At 38.5% G+C, this 18669-nt stretch overlaps 1 protein-coding gene across 3 annotated transcripts in view; it reads left to right on the top strand.

The window, feature by feature from the left end:
• Window positions 1-18669, top strand: part of MTA3 (metastasis associated 1 family member 3) — a 223989-nt gene that overhangs the window by 183596 nt on the left and 21724 nt on the right. For 2 of the 3 annotated variants that reach the window (XM_043604070.1, XM_043604068.1), the window contains exons 12-15: window positions 3021-3145; window positions 6828-6979; window positions 7928-8150; window positions 17286-17372. In XM_043604070.1, the coding sequence (XP_043460005.1) occupies window positions 3021-3145; window positions 6828-6979; window positions 7928-8150; window positions 17286-17372 (587 nt within the window). The remainder of the gene's footprint in view (window positions 1-3020; window positions 3146-6827; window positions 6980-7927; window positions 8151-17285; window positions 17373-18669) is intronic. The other variant, XM_043604069.1, reaches the window with a different exon arrangement.

Here is an 18669-nt window from a genome sequence, read left to right as displayed (position 1 = left end):
CAACAAGGTGGGTTACTGTGCTCGTCACCAAGCTAAGACGCTGGCAGAGAAGCAAGTTAGGTCATTCTGAATTTGCTCTATCCCAAAAGGAGGTGTTGAATATGATGTCGGATATATTGGTCTTAAGCTCGGGGGAGAGTTTTGCGCTAGAGATAGAAATTTGAGCTCCATCAGCATATAATATTGTGTTTGAAACCATGGATGAGCTTTATTCGGAGGAAGAATAAGATAAAAGGGTCTTGGACCAAGCTTGAGGAAATCCAGAATTTCAATAAAGTAGGACATCAAGGTGTGTGCATTATTACAAAAGCTGAGAGAGGAGTGTATTTCAAGGAGGGAAAGAGATTAATTAATTATGTCAGATGTTGATGAAAAATAGCCTGGGAATTTAGCAACATGGAGGTAGGTCACTGGTCATCTATAATGTAATGGTGAAGACTGCATATGAACTAAGGAACTGCAGACAGGACTAGCAGCACTCAACGAAACCGGCTGGAAAGGTCAGTTGAGAGAGCTCTTTGAGGGGCTGGTTGGAAAAGAGTAACAGAGGTTTTTTTGGTTGTTTTGTTTTTTTAATGTTTATTTTTGAGAGAGAGCAAGGGGGGCAGGGAGGGGCAGAGAGAGAGGGAGGCACAGAATCCAAAGCAGGCTCCAGGCTCTGAGTTGTCAGCCCAGAGCCCGACACAGGGCTTGAACTCATGAACCGTGAGATCATGACCTGAGCTGAAGTTGGATGCTTAACCAACTTAGCCACCCAGGTGCCCCGGGAGTTTTTGAAGTAGGAGAAATAGGTTTACATGACCATGAGTAGGGTCCAGGAAAGAGAATTGAATGTACAAAATTCTCAGGAGGGCACTAGGGGTAGAATCTGGAGTACAGATGAGGGAAGAGAGGTTTGGGTATTAGATTAAAGGGCAGTTTCATATAATGCAGCTTTAAAAACTTTTTTTGGTATGTTTGTCTTAGAGTAAGTTTATTCAAATGGTCGCATTGACCTCGTTGGTCACCTGAGAATTAACCTGTAGGTACTTGAATTTGCAGAACTAATTTTTTTTTTTTAATTTTTTTTTTTCAACATTTATTTATTTTTGGGACAGAGAGAGACAGAGCATGAATGGGGGAGGGGCAGAGATAGAGGGAGACACAGAATCAGAAACAGGCTCCAGGCTCTGAGCCATCAGCCCAGAGCCTGACGCGGGGCTCGAACTCACGGGCCGCGAGATCGTGACCTGGCTGAAGTCGGACGCTTAACCGATTGCGCCACCCAGGCGCCCCTTGCAGAACTAATTTTAAGTGATTCACACGTCTATGCTCATTGAGTCTTTGCACACTTGTTCTCCTTTTACAGTTATAATGAAGATCAGTGATTTATTCAGTCAAATAACATTCAAAATTCAATTGAACAACTAAAATTGTGTTTGCTTAAGGCAGCTCAATTATGAATTTGTATTAGCTCTTTTTTAACACATATATTTAGCCCGGGTTTAAATGTCAGAAATTTTCGTATTTGGGGGGAAGCCTTCTGATACCAGTCATTTGATTTAAGGGGCCATCACTTCTATCTATATATAGTAGATTTTAAAAAATTGAATATTATTACACACCCTTAGAAATCTTAGTCATTATAAATCACCACTTTTAGTTGTGTATGTTTTCAGCTGCAAACTTTAAGAAGAAAAATGCATTCTGTCTTGTTTAAAATATGTTTTAAAAAACGAATTGTCTTGAAAACACATTGCTGGCACAGGTTAGAAGTGTAAATAATAGCCCTGTTACAGAATAAGGACCTCAGTGCACACGGAGTTAAATGATTTCTTCTGGGGTGGCGGAGGGGTGTCACCTAAGAGTTACAGTACCAATGCCAGAAAGAAATCGTAATTTGCCATCAGGCCAAGTTTATACAATAGGCTTTCACTGGTAAATGGAATTGAAGAAACAGAACAGCAAAGAGGAAACTCCTGAGCCAATTCTGTGTTGAAACTCCAAGTGTGTTGTTAATTGTGAACTCTCATTATTTCAGTAGCTGTGGGGACATAGACTATAATCTGCATTTAGTCACTCAGCATTCATTGCTGACAAATAGTTGGCCACTTTATTTTGCTGATCTTCTGTCTAGTAAATAGAAGTGGAAGCTCCTCTAGAATGAAAGCTCCTTGAGGTCAGGCACTTTTGTTTACTAGGCACTGAATAAATATGTTTAATGAATTATGAGTTTATTGAGAACATGTCATGTGCACCTGTGTTGTATTCTTAGGCCCGGCTTTATAAGCAGGGGAATTAGCTTACCCTACATGGGGAAAAGTTAGCCGTGTTTGCACAGTAAGTACAAGGTAATCTGGGCTACCTATGTCTAAGGAAGGATGGCCTGGGAAATTTACATGTAGATACTTGATAGGTGTCTCCTTTTTCCTCTTCCTAAAAATTTTTTCTTAAAAGGAAAAACTCAAATTGTGTTGGCTTTCCTAATTTAAAGTGCTATTGTAGTCTTCCTCATAAAAATTGAAATGTAGCAGTAGAGATTATTATCATAACCGGTTAAATCTCCTGAAATGCCAACAGCTTCCAATCAAGAGCCAACAACGCACAGTGTCTGCAGCTTTCACACCTGCAGCAGGGATGGCACAGTGGTTTTCTCTAAACACAACACTCTGCTTTGGCTTCATTTATTTGACCCCAAAAATTACCTTTTATTCTCAGGAGACTTCATGATAAGTAATAAAGCTTAGGAACTTGTATCTTTTAAAAGCAGCAGAAGGTGTTCTAAGGAAATTGTATTTGGATGGAGAAGAGCCAATGGCCCTATTTATTTTCTATCAGGCATAAGAGATTGGTTTTTACAGGGCCTTGTTTTGCAAAGATGAATGGTTTGAGTTCATTTTAACACCTTATTTTTACCGGCTTATTTCTTATTTACTAAACCTTCAGATGTTTATATGTAGTTAAGTTGACGATGAGATACAGAGACTTTTGCCTTGTTATACAAGTCATTTTTATCACCTCCCTTTATATTTCATTGAAAGCAGCAAACCAAATCCCAACCAAATATCCGCCAGCAATGGCAAACCTGGTGCCGTGAATGGAGCCGTGGGGACCACATTCCAGCCACAGAACCCCCTCCTAGGGCGAGCCTGTGAGAGCTGCTACGGTAAGAGTTCTCCAGCAGGCCTTTCTTCTCTCCTTTGAGGCACATTTGCGATGGCACTGAGGGGTGGGGGGTGTCCTTTCACAGTGCTGCTCAGGGAGCAGCGGAACGAATACATGCCCGTCCGCCTGTACACTGTATTTCGCTATTGAGTTTCCTTTGCTTTGCTCCTGTGGAGTCCCGTGTTGGTTGAGTATTCCGCAGCCGTGTTTGCTAAGCCGCAGAGTGGTTATTAGCTTTGTGCAAGCCACAGTCCCACAGAATAGAGCAAATCCAATTTTGGAGTTTCTTAGTACACTTTGACAAATTAAAGGCTCCAGAAAATCCTGTCAGAAAGACCTGTGTGTGGATAAACTGCTATTTCTAATCCTCAGACCAGGTTCCCTCAGAATACATTGGTTTGGGAGATGCTGTTCTAGGGTGTTTGCTTTTGCTTTCAGGGCCCCAGTGTACTTATTGGTATTTATCCATGTCCAAACCTGTCAGACACTGACAGACGTTATATTTGACCCGGGTGTTAAATTGGTTTGGTGAGATGAAGTAATTGGTACACTTTTGGGTTTTTTTATCTTGCGTTTTTGGGTTTTTTTTGTTTGTTTGTTTGGTTGGGTTTTTTTGGTTTACTGTGTGTGTGTTTTAAGATTTTATTTTTTTAAGTAATCTCTACACCCAACATGGAGCTCATACTCACAGCCCTGAGGTAAAGAGTCTCATGCTGTACCAACTGAGCCAGCCAGGCACCCCTCACTTTTTATATTTTTACATTATTTAAAATCTTGAAGCGCCTGGATGTCTCAGTTGGTTGGGTGTCTGACTCTTGATTTCAGTTCAGGTCATGATCTGTTCGTGAGATGGACCCTTGAGTCAGGCTCTTCTGCTCTGACAGTGCGGAGCCTGCTTGGGATTCCCTTCTTTCTCTCTGCCTCTCCCCTAAGCACGTGAGCATTCTCTCTCTCTCTCTCTCTCTCTCTCTCTCTCTCACTCTCTCAAAATAAATAAAATTTACAAAATAAAATAAAATCTCAAACAACCACATAATCTTTTAATGGACATTAGTGACATAATCTATATTTCCTTACAATCAAAGTGGCCTGGAAGGGAAAGAAACTAATTTTATTGAAAGGCTACTTGGTGTCCAGTCTTTGTCTCTCAGCAGCTCTTTGGAAGGATAAACATAGCTTACTGCCCTAAGGACGTAGGAATGAAGAACACTTGTGCCTCTGCTCCATATTCCACACCATGCTTCAGCATTAGAAAAATGCTTCTATTTATTTATTTTTTAAGATTTCAAAGTCTAGAAAAGACTTTTAAAACTAGGTCATATAATTATCTTACCTGAAACCAAGGAAAGTGTGAGTCAAATTGCCAACTTCATAGAAATGGTACCTGCCTAACCATTTCTCTGTACCACGGAAGCACAAAAGGGAATTGTTTTGGGAATATTAGATTCTTCTGGTCAAAATTTTCTATGTGTTGCATCATGAATGCCTTTGAATTGGAAACTCTTAGATATTGAAGTTTATGTATAGTTAAATGAAAATAAAAATCCTACAAACAAATTGAGGCTTAATCTGTCTTTTTTTTTTTTTTTTTTGACAAAGAGAGAGACAAAACATGAGCAGGGGAGGGGCAGAGAGAGAGAGAGAGACGGACACACAGAATCTGAAGCAGGTTCCAGGCTCTGAGCTGTCAGCACAGAGCCCGACGCAGGGCTTGAACTTGTGAACCTTGTGAACCGCGAGATCATGACCTGAACTGAAGTTGGCCGCTCAACCGACTGAGCCACCCAGGCACCCCTAATCCGTCTTACCCCTTTTAGACTCATGTAGTCTCACATACCCCTTAAAATAATTATTCTGTCATTTTTATGCATGTATGAAAAATAAGCAATTTTTATTTTCTAATATTTTATAGGCTCCTTAAGTAATATTTATCATAAAATGTATCTTATACATGTAAAATTTATCTTTATATGGTGTTTTCTTTTTGTCACTTTTTAATTTGAGTTAATTATGCAAGGGGAAAGATGTTTGTTGATAAACATTAAAATGACATGACATGAGTAAAAATGTATCTTTAAATATGAGTGAAATTTCATATTCAGAATCCAAAATAGGTCCATGCCTAATATTTAGGATTCTTAAAATTCGTGTTAATAAAAATCAACTTATTTGACTTAAATGTTTTAAATTATAAAAGGGAAGGTTTTGGAGCTGCTATCTTCAAGGAGTCCACGAGAAATAACACGTGATATATACAGTATTATTCTCAATAAACTAAGAAGGACTTTGGGGCACCTTTGGTGGCTTAGTTGGTTGAGTGTCTGACTTTCGATTTTAGGCTCAGGTCATGATTCCAGGATCATGGGATCAAGCCTCATGTCAGGCTCTGTGCTGAGTGTAGAGCCTGCTTGAGATATTCTCTCTCTCTCTCTGTCTGTCTTCTCTTCCTCCTCTCTCCCTGTCTCTTTCTCCCCTCCCTCCCTCTCCCCCACTTGCACTCTCTCTCTCTCTCCGAAATAAAAATTTAAAAAAAACAACAACTAAGAAGCAGTTTGATTATAATGGTCAGTATATTTTATCTTTTTGATATTGACTTGTGAAGTGTTATTTGACACCTTGATATGCTATTGGAACATTTTGACCTGATGAAGATAACTTACAAGAGGAAGAGTATTCCAAGGCAAACTTACAGAATTATAATAATTTTTATGTACCTCATTAACTTAATGTTTCATTGTCAGTGTTTTCTGTCTTAAACTTCTCATCCATTGTGAGAATAGAATACTTTAAATGTCATGTGGCAGTAATTCAAACTGCATAACAAAACTGACACAGGCTTGCAGTGTTTAGCTAAGTGATAAATCAGCCAAGTTATTAGGTCTTAAGCATTCTGTGATCTCAGCTGCTACGCTCACTTGATCTGGACTTACGGTTTTGAAAGGTATTCTGTTTTGAAAGGGAGAAATATTAAAATAATTATTTTGCTCATTGATTAAAATAATGAAATGGAAAACAGATACCTATTTCATTCTTTTTTTAAGTTTGAGAGAGAGTGAGAGAGAGAGAGAGAGAGAGAGAGAGAGAGAAGGGAGAGAGATAATCCCAGTAGGCTCCATGCTGTGAGCTCCATCTCATGAACTGTGAAACCATGACCTGAGCCAAAATCAAGAGTTGGACCTTAACCAACTGAGCCACCCAGTTGCCCCCCATACCCATTTCTGACAGATTCCTGCCCTAATCACTGGGGCCCCTCTGAGCACCTTAAACTCTGAGGTAGTTTCTGAACCATCAATTTGGAAACCTAGATTTAGACTTTAAACATTAATCTAATAATAATGATCTTTCTGGTAACTCATTTCCAGAAATGTACACAGTAGAGAGTATTTTTAATCAACAAAACTCCCTCAGTGATAGCACAGCATATTATATAGGATACTTCATCTAATAGCCTCTTTTAACAGGAGCCACAGACACACATATATATAGAAATAAAAGGTTTAATGAATTCTGAATCTTGAAAACTGCATGTGTGTATTAGACTTTTATGTTTGGGTGGACTGGGGAAAGAAAAATAACATTGTAAGCTAAATATGGCTTTGGAATATTTTTTAAAATATTTGATGGTAGGTGTATTAATGTTACAAATTATATAGCATTCTTTGTTTTTTCTATTTTTCCTCTAGCTACACAGTCTCATCAGTGGTATTCTTGGGGCCCACCTAATATGCAGTGTAGATTGTGTGCAACCTGTTGGCTGTATTGGAAAAAATATGGAGGCCTGAAAATGCCCACCCAGTCAGAAGAAGAGAAGTTATCTCCCAGCCCAACTACAGAGGTATATGAGCAATAGTCTTTTATGTTGACAAATGTCATTTCAACAGCTAGGTCACTCCTTGGAAACAGAAGTGCAGTATAGGATCACTTAAAAACAAACAAAGCTGTTTTTTATAACTAAACATAGCACCACAAGATTTAAGGTGGGCGTGGAGAGAGAGGCAGGGACATACCAAATTTTTTCAGGTATTCAAAATATTGGTCTTGTGTGATTACTCAGACAAAAGAACAATGTGTGTGGGAGGTGTTAGCATAAGTAGAAAGCTTGCAAATTTAATGTTTTAAGTGCTTTTTTGAAAACAGTTTGCAACCTTTGAATACTGTTGAAACTGTGCCTTACTACATAAAGTAATAAATACAAATTGAACCTTTTTTCTGTCCTGGGCTATCATAGAGGGACGAGGAAGTGGTATGGACTCAATCTTGAGTTGAAATACAATTTTGGTAAAATTCTTGTAGGTTGCAGATACCAGGCAATGTCTACGTCTATAGACCCATATCTTTCAGAGGGAGACTTCTCTTTAAGGGCTAACAGGATTTCAGGACTCCTTCACTATTAAAAAAATAAGATAATTTAATTAACACCTTTGGCAACTTTTACTGTTGCGAATGTGATTTTGGATTGTTAAGGTCCATTTAAAGACAGAAATACTGGAAAGAGTGCATTTGTGATGAGCACAGGGTGATGTATGGAAGTGTGGAATCACTCTGTTGTACACCTGAAACTAATGTAACACTGTGTGTTTAAAATAAAAACTTAAAAAACAAAAATACGATCACACACCCTCCCACCTCCCCGACCCTCTTCCCAAAAGTGCATACTTTTAAATTCTCTCCTGTGGGGGTACAGTATTAAGTTCAGTGGAAAAATTTAAAATTGCCTTTTCTTTTGAGCCTGATGCAAATAGCATTCTGGTTTTCACATGTCTATTGGTGTCTGATTTTGCAGGACCCTCGTGTCAGGAGTCATGTGTCTCGCCAGGCCATGCAGGGGATGCCAGTTCGAAACACTGGGAGCCCCAAGTCTGCAGTGAAGACCCGCCAAGCTTTCTTCCTTCACACTACATATTTCACAAAATTTGCTCGTCAGGTCTGCAAAAATACCCTTCGGCTGCGGCAGGCAGCAAGACGGCCGTTTGTTCCTATTAATTATGCTGCCATTAGGGCAGAATGTAAGATGCTTTTAAATTCTTAACCTTATGTGTCGTGCTTCTGACCATTTTCTCTCCTTCTCTATCTCTCTTTTTTGTTTTTTTTTTTTTTGTTCGTTTGTTTGTTTGTTTGCAATAAACATAAGTTCTTGTGTACAGCCTTTTATTTGGTTTATTTTTTTAACATTGTTTTTGTCTGCTGCCATTTGTATCATGCCAACCTGAAAAGGAGACACTGAAATCTCTTGCAGTCCCTCTGCAGAGAGAATAGTGCCCGGCAGAGAATTGGTGGGAGGTGCCCTTGCCCAGTGAGGTTTTGTGATGGAAGTGCCTAAGAACCCTTACTGAAGAGACGCTTTCACCTATAAGGTAGTGTCGCCACGTAATCCCTAAGGATGGCGTCACAGCGCAACTCCAGGGTTGAGACGTGCAGTCCAGTCTTACCTGGCTTCGTTAGGTTTGAATAAAATTTGCCAATTTACGCTAATTAGAAATTGCCTGTCTTTGTAAACCTCTCATTTTTCCATGAACCTTTTACAGTTCTACAGTATTATGGAAATTCACAAAGCTTCATTACAAACACTACAATTCTTTGAAGATTTAACAAATTGTAAATGAACTTGAGTGTCTGTGGGTGCATTTTCTGAACATTTGTATTTAGTTTTTATAGGCTAGTGACCATATTTGTGGCTGAGCATTCTTTCTATTCGTCCAATTTGGTTTCCATTTCATAATCATACATATATTACCGTGTAACATTTCCATGACTGTTACTCTCATTTCCAACATGTTCAGTCTTGCTTATGTTTCATTTTTTTGCTTATAACAAAGGTTTTATATATATATCAGTGAATTGTGGGTGGTTCTGTTATTACAGTGTACCCCTAAAATGTGTCCATAATTTGCGTGTTAGGCTCTGATTCTAGCCTTGCTACATTTAGTCACATGCCTGGCGGACATGTTAGACCATGCAACTTCTTCCCCTGAAGGATAAGAAAACTTGTTGTCTGGCTTAACAGAGAGGAAATCTTATAAACATTGAGTAGATGCTTTTTCTTTGTGAGAAAAGAAATTTATTATGAGATGTTCCACTTTGATTTAAAGAGGATATCCATTTAAGGAGTGATGATTGAAAATCATTTTTTGTTCCTAAAGGTGATTTTCAGCAGAATGGTTGAAAGGCTTTACAACTTACAGGTAAAAGCTTTACAAGGAGAAGAAAAGTGCTGTGTAAAGAGAGTGGAAAATGGTAGTACTCTCTTGAGTCCCATGGAGGGAAATTTAGCTACATTAGGCTCATGTATATTTGGAACTTAGGCTGATAGGAAATTTCATGCTAGCATTTCTGAATCCGTGGATTTATGCTCTTATCACTTTCCTACCCATCTTAAGAAACTGGAAGATATTTACATTTATCTAAACTGGTTAGCTGATTTAAAACACATTTATATAATTTCTTAACTAAACAGGATAATAAAACATGAGAAGAAATGAATGAAATTCTTCCATTAAAATTGGCCAGGATCCAAAATCCTGTTTGTTCCAATGAATGGAAGAGAATTCATCATCAACTAAATTGGCAGCTGAGGACGCTTCTGTTTCCCATTGCTCTTCCATTAGTCTCTCAGTAAATTTGCAGGTTTCCTTTATTTTGATTATTCTTCAGTGAAATATATTTTTCTGTTACCTCATTTTATGTATTCTCAATTGAAAGGCCATGCTACTAAAAAAAGTTGGGGGGAGGGGGTCCAAGGTTAAATTACATGTGTTTTATTTCTATAAACATATAGCTATAATAATAATAAAATAACAGAGTCATTTTGTGATGAGATTCAAGGAGCATATTTTATTGTGTATTTTGCTTCATTGGTCAAGTTATGTATAGGATCAGATTTTCAGAATAATTTTACCTTGAAATTTAAAATTACAAAGTTTTAGCAGCCATCCATTTTTTTTTTTTTTTCAGACAGGCAACTAATGAACTCTTCTAGCGTCTAATTGATTCTTACACCATCTTCTCCCTTCTTATATGTACCTTGTTAAAACCTCCTCAGCAGGTCCTTGATCTTGGCTTGTTACAGAGAAGATGAGATGTTAATAACCTGATGTCTGGAGGCAACCATGTCTTTGGTCCAGTGGGAATGTATAGGTGTATTTATGTTTTTAGTAAGCTTTCCTTGGTTTCTCAAGGGCAATGGTGACCCCCCCATCCCTCCTCAAAAAAAGTTAAGAATCCCTATGATGCAGTATGGATGTACTTTCAGATCAGATGAAAGTCTGTAATTCTATAGATATTGATGGATCAAGAGCTCTCATTGACGCATTTTAGAATAATTCTTCATAATATTTCGAAGGTAAATCGTTTTCCCTGGGAACTTGAGAGTTCTAAGCACTGTACAAGCTGACCCTTCCCATGGCTTCTGGCTTTGGCAACCCCATCACAGCCAGTGTCCTAGCCAGAGTTCATGGGGTGACAGTGCATAAGAGTGAAGTGAAGAGCTAATGAGCTAAATTCTCAGATGGTGCAGATCATAATCGTAACTTGGTGCTTAACAAGTTGATCCTTTTAGAGAAAATGTTTTTGGTTGGGTTTTTTGGTTTGTTTTTTGTTTTTTTTTTTTTATTATTATTAAAATAGCACCCTCTGGCCTTTATTTTCATTAAGAAAACTATTAAAACAGAGTAAAAAGGGAAATCTTTGTATATCATAAAGTATCACAGAGAAAATGTAAGAAGTAATAGTATCTGTGGGAAGGGAAACTGGGAGGCTAAGGCAACGGTGTGGAAAGGAGACTTCCTCCTGTTTATCCTTTTATACGTTTTCACCTTTGAGCCCTGGGAGTACATTTCCTATTTTAAAAAACAATTTTAAAAACTTAAGTATATAGTATGATCAACATGTCTAAAAATATATACATATGAGATCTATAGAGAGAGGGTGATTATTTTTATTTTTTAAGTTTATTTATTTTGAAAGACAGAGAGTAAGCAGGGGAGGGGCAGAGAGAGAATCCCAAGCAAGCTCCGCACTATCATCGCAGAGCCTGATGTGGGGTTGGAACTCATGAACTATGAGATCATGAACAAAATTGGATGCTCAACCAACTGAGCCATCCAGGCACCCCAGAAGGTGATTTTTTTAAAAAACCAAATTCCCCAAATATCTATTTGTTTAATAATACACTTAAATTTTTTTTTTTAATATATATATTTGAGAAGGAGAGAGACCACGTGAGTGGGGGGAGGGGCAGAGAGAGTGACAGAATCTGAAGCAGACTCCAGGTTCTGAGTTGTCAGCACAGAGCGCAACTTGGGGCTCGAACTCAGGAGCCACGAGATCATGACCTGAGCCAAAGTCGGACACTTAACCAACTGAGCCACCCAGGTGCCCCAATGATACACCTTTATATGTAAATATATAATAAGTCCATGACTTAGTACTTACTAACATTTACCATTACTTATTACTAACGTTAATACACAATGCCTCAGCCAGTTCTACCACATAGATAGTTCTATTAAACATGGACTGGTAGACCAAAAACCAAAACATTGCAGAAAGAGAAGTATTGTGTCCTTGACAAGATTTGCAGACCAACAGCATGGGTTGCCAAGTTTCAGACAGCCTGTCTCTTCTCCCCCTTGACACCCCACCCCACCCAGTAAGAAAGCCACAGTGTGATAATGGTGTTCCTCCTTTGTTCTTGCCATCAGACATTACCACTGAGCTCCCCGATGATTTTATCAAAGATTTATAAAATCACCCAACACCTGATGAGCACAGGGTTACTACTTGAGATTCAGGATCCTCAGAAGCTGAGGTTTCTATGAGCAGCATTCCATAGATAAAGCTAAAGTGCCAAGGGAAGCGGATCCAAGCAGTTGACCTGCCACCTTGGTAGCTTGCGTGGGTGACTCACCGGTTTGTGACTTGAATGACCATCATTCCCTAGTATGACGCTCCTCGAGAGACCCCTGGAGCCACTTTTTTATGTTTGAAGATGCTAATTCAACTTTGGAAGTATCCCAAGGGCCTGTATTCAGAAGCATTTAATATATATTTTATGAGTTTTTTTCCCTAGGGATTTTTCAGCAAAAGTTTTATATACAGTTGTGTGAAATTTTCAAATTCCAATATTAGGAGAGAATAGTTTTGGTATTTGGGGTAGTTTATTTGTAATAAAAATTTATTTCTGAATGGATACTTTAAACTTTTCTAAAGATACAAAAGTGGTTACAAATCTTACTGTCATTCCCGTTTCTACCACCTTCAGAGTGTAAATGTTGTCATAGCATGTAAAGTATCCAGAGATATTCTGTGTATCTATACCAGTCTAAGGAGGCGTATTCTTTTTGTGTTTTAATACAGATGTTAATGTCCACATTGTTCTGCACCTGGCTTTTTTTAATTTTTAATTTTATTTTTAAATTAAAAATAAATTTTTTTATGTTTAAAAATTTAAACATGAGGGGTTCCTGGATGGCTCAGGCAGTTAAGCATCCAGCTTCGGTTCAAGGCATGATCTCACCGTTCATCAGGAGTTTGAGCCCCACATCGGGCTGTCTGCTGTCAGCGCAGAGCCCATTTCAGATCCTCTGTCTCCCTCTGTCTCTGCCTCTCCACTCCCCCATCTCAAAAATAAACATTAAAAAAGAAAACAACCAGCTACAGCAAGCAGGGGAGAGGGGAAGAGGGAAGGGTGGGTAGAGAGAGAATCTCAGGCAGGCTCCATGCTCAGCACAGAGCCCTACACAGGACTTGATCCCATGACCCTGGGATTGTGACCTGAGCCAAAATCAAGGGTCAACACTCACTAAACATAATCTGTTGTATGTTTATTTTAACCAGTTTTCTGTTAAACAGATTTTTAGGTTATTTCCATTTATTTTCTGTTATGTAATGTTGCAACAAATATCCTTATGCAGATAGCATTTCATACTAATGTGTGAAATGTGCATGTAGGTTACAGGACAGACCTCTAAGAGTAGAACATCTGGGTCAAAGAACATGCATTTGAGATTTTAATAGTCACTACCCAGTAACCTTTAGAAAAACTATGATTTGAGCTCCCACCCACGATGTGCAGAGAATGCCTGTTTCTCTAGAACCTTGCCATCAGTGTTATTCATATTTGAAACCCTTGACTAGTTGACAGGTGACACGTAAGTTATATTAGTTTGCATTTCTCATTTTGAATGAGCTAGAAATATTTGCATATATTTGAAAACCATTTGTATTTCCTTTTCTGTCAACTGTTTTTGCCCCTGGCCTGTTTTCTATTAGAAGTCTTACTGACTTGTGAGAACTTTTATATTTTAAGGAAGTTAGCTCTTGATCTGTGATAAATGGTGCAAATATTTTCCTCCATTTTGCCTTTGACTTTGTTTATGATGAATTTGTCAAGCAGATTTTTTTTTTTTAAAACATAGTTGAATTTATCATTTCTTTTAATGGCACCTAGGTTTTACGTCTTCTTTACAAAATGCCTGGGTGGCTCATTTGGTTAAGCATCTGACTCTTGATTTCAGCTCAGGTCATGATCTCACAGTTTGTGGTTTGAACCCCACGTAGGACTCTGCGCTGACAGTGCGAGGCCTGCTTGGAATTCTTTCTCCCTCTCTCTCCACTTCTCCCTGCTTGCTCACTGTCTCGAAAATAAATAAACGTTAAGAAAGAAAGAAAAAGAAAGGAAAGAAAGAAAAAGAGAAAGAAAGAAAGAGAGAGAGAGAGAGAGAAGGAAGAAAGAAAGAGAGAGAAAAAAGGAAGGAAGGAAGGAAGGAAGGAAGGAAGGAAGGAAGGAAGGAAGGAAGGAAGGAAGGAAGAAAAAAGGAAAGAAATGCCTTTGCAGGGTTCCCTAGGTTGCTCAGTTCGTTGGGTGTCAGACTCTTGATCTCAGCTCAGGTCTTGGTCTCTGGGTCATGAGTTCAAGCCCCATGTTGGGCTCCACGCTGGGCAGGAAGCTTTCTTATAAATACATAAAAATAGAAATGCTTTTACAATTCCTTTAAGAAAATCCTATGAGTGGTTTTATTTTGACAGCAGTCTTGGAAGCCCATGTGAGATGTTTTTGTGAAGTTTAATTCAGTGTGTACTTTTTGTAGTTTTTCTATTTTATTCCCTCCCCCAACCATCTCACTCACTCACACACACACACACACACACACACACACACACACATTTCCAAAACATTTTAGAAAAATGACCATGAGTTGCAATAAAAGCAATAGTGTTTTTCTAGGTTTACCTCAAAGAGATGCAACTCTAGGAAGCCAAAGAAATGTGTCTGTGTGCAACCAAGTGATTTGAGTGAGGAGCCCATGTTCTCCCTCTTTCTGGGCAAATTTTTATTCCTTCTGGGTTCTTTGGGCATCTCTCAGGCGGCTTGTTTTATCTGTGCACTTTTAACGAATCCTAATGAATGCTCTGTGTTTCAGTAGAGTTAGGTGAATAATTTGAGAGCCAGGACCAACTGACAAGTGGCACCACCGGCCTGCTCTTGAGTGCAGACCAAGATTCTGTTTAACCAACTCACGTGTGGACCCGATAATCCTATGTTTATGATCATTCCCTTGGGGCAGAAGGTATTTTTCCCATGCATATTCAGAGTGTATCACTGAATGCGTGCAGTTGTGACATCAAACAGTAACTAGCTAGTTTTAGCACTTTTGATCCTGATTTCCTCATCGTTGAGACTGAGAATTCTTGCCACCAACTACTTTCTTTTAAAACATACTGGCAATTAGCGATCCTTCTAAAGAGCTTTGATCCCCCACTCAGGTGCTCTGTAAATTGTCACTTGGCACATCACATCATTAATCCTACTGATTTAATGAGAAATTAAAAGCAGATTAGTTTAATTTCAAATGAAATATCTTTAGTACTGTGCTGGTGACCCCTTTGATAGGCTGTCCATTCTGTTGATTCTTGTCAAGGTGATAGTCCTTTGGGAGTCCAGAAGCTGCAGCCACATTGGCAGTTTTCCTTTGGGCCTTATCCATGGGAACAAAGTGTGAAGTTAGTCATATTACTGGTAATACAACAATTGCCTTTGTCCAAAACACAGAGGAAGTACCAGGCTGACTCATTCAAGCTTTCTTTCCTTCATAAAAAAAAATAAAATTTTCTCTTGTCCTCATCCCAAGTCTAACTTGAAATTTGCGTGAATTAGCAATATTACGAAGGAATTATTTAGTATTAAATACTAGTGATTTGGCAGGTATTTGATCCCTGCAGGGTTTGTGCTACCTGTTTTTTTTTTTTTAATGTTTATTTATTTGGGGGAGGGGGGAGGGGCAGAGAGAGAGAGGAGGAGAGATTCTTAAGCAGGCTCCACACTCAGCACAAACCCTGAAATAAAGCTTGATCCTATGAACCATGAGACCATGACCTGAGCCAAAATCAAGAGTCCAATGCTTAACCGACTGAGCCACCCAGGCAACCCCCATGCTGCTTTTTAATGTTTATTTAGATTACTCTTCCAAAATATGCTTAGAATTTCTTCTTATATTTTCACTACTGTTCAACAACAGGTGAAAATTTTCGTATCTTAATAATTTTCCTTCCAAAGGAAATCCACTGAGCCAGAAAAGAAATTGGATCATTTATAGTTATCCATGGTTGTATAATAATTAGCCAGTGCTTGGGATACATATTCAGATTCCTATTACTTGAGGCTGTCTGCAATATGTGCTTTGTTTATTATAAATGTTTTTTTTTTTTTAATACTATTTTCCCACCTCTTTCTGTTTAATAGTTAAAATAGTTTCCTTGGTGGGGCACCTGTGTAGCTCAGTCAGTTAAGTGTCCAGCTTTGGCCCAGGTCATGATCTCACAGTTCTTGAGTTCAAGCCCTGCATTGGACTCTCTGCTGTCGGCATGGAGCCCACTTCAGATCCTCTGTCCCCTTCTCTCTCTGTCCTTCCCCCGCTCATGCTCTATCAAAAATAAATAAAAAACATTAAAAAAAATTGTAGTTTCCTTGGTGAGACGGCTAGAGCTTATGAAAAAGTTAATTTTTAATTTTAAATGATTTGAGATTCCAGATTGAATTGCACATTTTAACACTAATAGTGCAGAATATTCCTATGGATGTCAAAAGCAATTTTCTGTAGGTACGCCTAAAAATGTGGTCTCAGCCACAGAAAACCTACAGAACATTTTTGTCAAGTATTTGAAGGTGGGGAAAAAGCATAAACGTAGCAAAATAATATCTGCTAAAACTACCTTGTTAAGCTTTATGACAATACCTGCAAATTTAAAAAACATTTTAATACCCTTTTTTTTTTTTTTTTGGTCCCTTCAAATTGTATTTTCGTAACTTAACTCTTTGGTGTGAGAGCAGTCATGTTCCACATCTACTCTGCCACCCTAATGACAGCTAATTACAACACAGAGAGTGTTTGTGTTGTATGCTTTATTTTTCTCCGTCAGAAATGTCTTCTGGTAGGGTATGAGGAACGTGATGTGAACTTTTATGAATGCTAATATCCATTCTCCGTATCGTAATGTTCTGACTAATGGATGACATACTCTGTCTACATACAGGGAGCCTTTTGAATCTCAGCACTAGTGACATCACAGTAGGATATGAAGGATAAGAAAACCAGCAATAAAGCCAGTGACCCACTTTTACCCGCGTGAGGCTCTTATCTAATGGACTTGAGTTTAATCAAGAGAGATGAAGACTTCTCAGCGGAGCCTCACTCCCATAGGTCAAGGATGGCCAAGTGTGTTGCCTCTGTCAGCTGTCGTTTTTGTTTTCTATGCCAGATTCATCTTACATGAGGACTGGTTTCACATCATACTGCACAGAAGTTTTTCTACTGTATCGAAGCAATGCCATGGCTAGAAAGGAAGCATATTTTTACTATTTTGCCGATAGGCCCACACAGAAACAAAGCACCTGTGTAAGATGTGTGTTAGCTATACTCCTGTGAGGCTTTAAAGTGAGGGTTCTCCAGGTAAATCCTTCATTCAGTAATTGGGAACCAGAACTAGAAACAGTTTTCTCAAACCCAAAGGAAACTATGCAGGAATCTGGTGGATATTTTGCATCGTCGTCCACTTGCACCTTTTTTTTTTTTTTCTGCAGTGTGTGTAGTATAGGTAGCGAAATCAGCCTCATTGGTTGTCTCCGTGTTTCCTTCTCTCCTCAGATGCAGACAGACATGCCGAACTATCTGGAAGCCCACTGAAAAGCAAAAGCACTAGGAAACCTTTGGCATGTATCATTGGGTACTTAGGTGGGTATTTTCTAACAGAGGGAAAATTTCAAACAACAATTTCGGTATCTTCTCAGTATTTGGCTACTCTAAATTGACGCACGTAAACTAAATCCAAGCCTTTCAAGTAGCTGAAATTGGATACTTTCCTATATATAGTCCATTTATTTTGTTTTAGAAACTTTTCTTTGTATTACCAAAACATATACACAGCATATGCACACAGTTATGGATATGTTTACTGTTTCCCCCAAAAAATCATTAAATAAAAATGTAATGTATATTTATGGATATAAATACAGATAAAGCAAAAAGAGGAAAATAAGAATCACTAAATTTTTAGAGGATGAATATTCTTAATGTTTTGATTTAAATCCTTCCACTTGGCTTATTTTTTTTAATGAGATAAAAGTGGTTTTAACCCACCTTTAAAAAATATTTATGGTTTTAATGTACCAATTAAAGTTACTTTGAAAGGGAAACATTTGTATTGCTTTCTGGTTTTTATCATCTTATTTAACTTGGAAGTTGCCAAAGGTGATGGTTCCATATACATGTTGAAATAGCACAATTAAGAATAGTATTTGTAAAAATCAGTAGGCAGTCGCCCTCTTTTTGTTTTTTGCGAGTCTTAAGGTAATTTACAAAATAATGGTTCCTAAAATGGTTCCTGGTATACGTAGGAGCTATAATGGCATGTTTTTGTGCTTCTAATATTCTTGCTTTTTTTATTTTCTCAGTAAAAGTGAAAGAGGTACTCAGAGTTGCATTGAACCTTATTGCTCTGTCAGAAAGATACACGGTTATGAAGTGTTCAGACTCTAGACACGCCTTTAAAATTCAAAGTGTAGCCTTGAACTTGGTATATTATCTCGTCCTCATCAGCACATCCAAAAGTCAGAAGCTCACAGCTCCCTCTTTGATTTTACTTGGTCACCTTATTTCTTGTTTTATTTCTCAGAGCCTAAAGAGTTGCTTTGATGGCCCCCAAAAACATCACCTGGTTATCATAGGCAGGACCTAGTCATGGTGATCAAGTCCTTGAAGGTTGCTGTCTGTATTCCCTTGCAGGACGTAAGCCTAGAAGCCCCTTCTCCCACCATGCAAGGAAAAGTCTCTGGTCATAAGAAATAGAATTATTTCTTTTTTTTTTTTTTTAATTTTTTTTTCAACGTTTATTTATTTTTGGGACAGAGAGAGACAGAGCATGAACGGGGGAGGGGCAGAGAGAGAGGGAGACACAGAATCAGAAACAGGCTCCAGGCTCTGAGCCATCAGCCCAGAGCCTGACGCGGGGCTCGAACTCATGGACTGTGAG

Source organism: Prionailurus bengalensis, chromosome A3, assembly GCF_016509475.1.
Source record: "Prionailurus bengalensis isolate Pbe53 chromosome A3, Fcat_Pben_1.1_paternal_pri, whole genome shotgun sequence".
In the NCBI taxonomy this organism is placed as follows: Eukaryota; Metazoa; Chordata; class Mammalia; order Carnivora; family Felidae; genus Prionailurus; species Prionailurus bengalensis.
The sequence above is the reverse complement of the archived record's forward strand: the minus strand, read 5'-3'. Positions and strand labels throughout refer to the sequence as shown.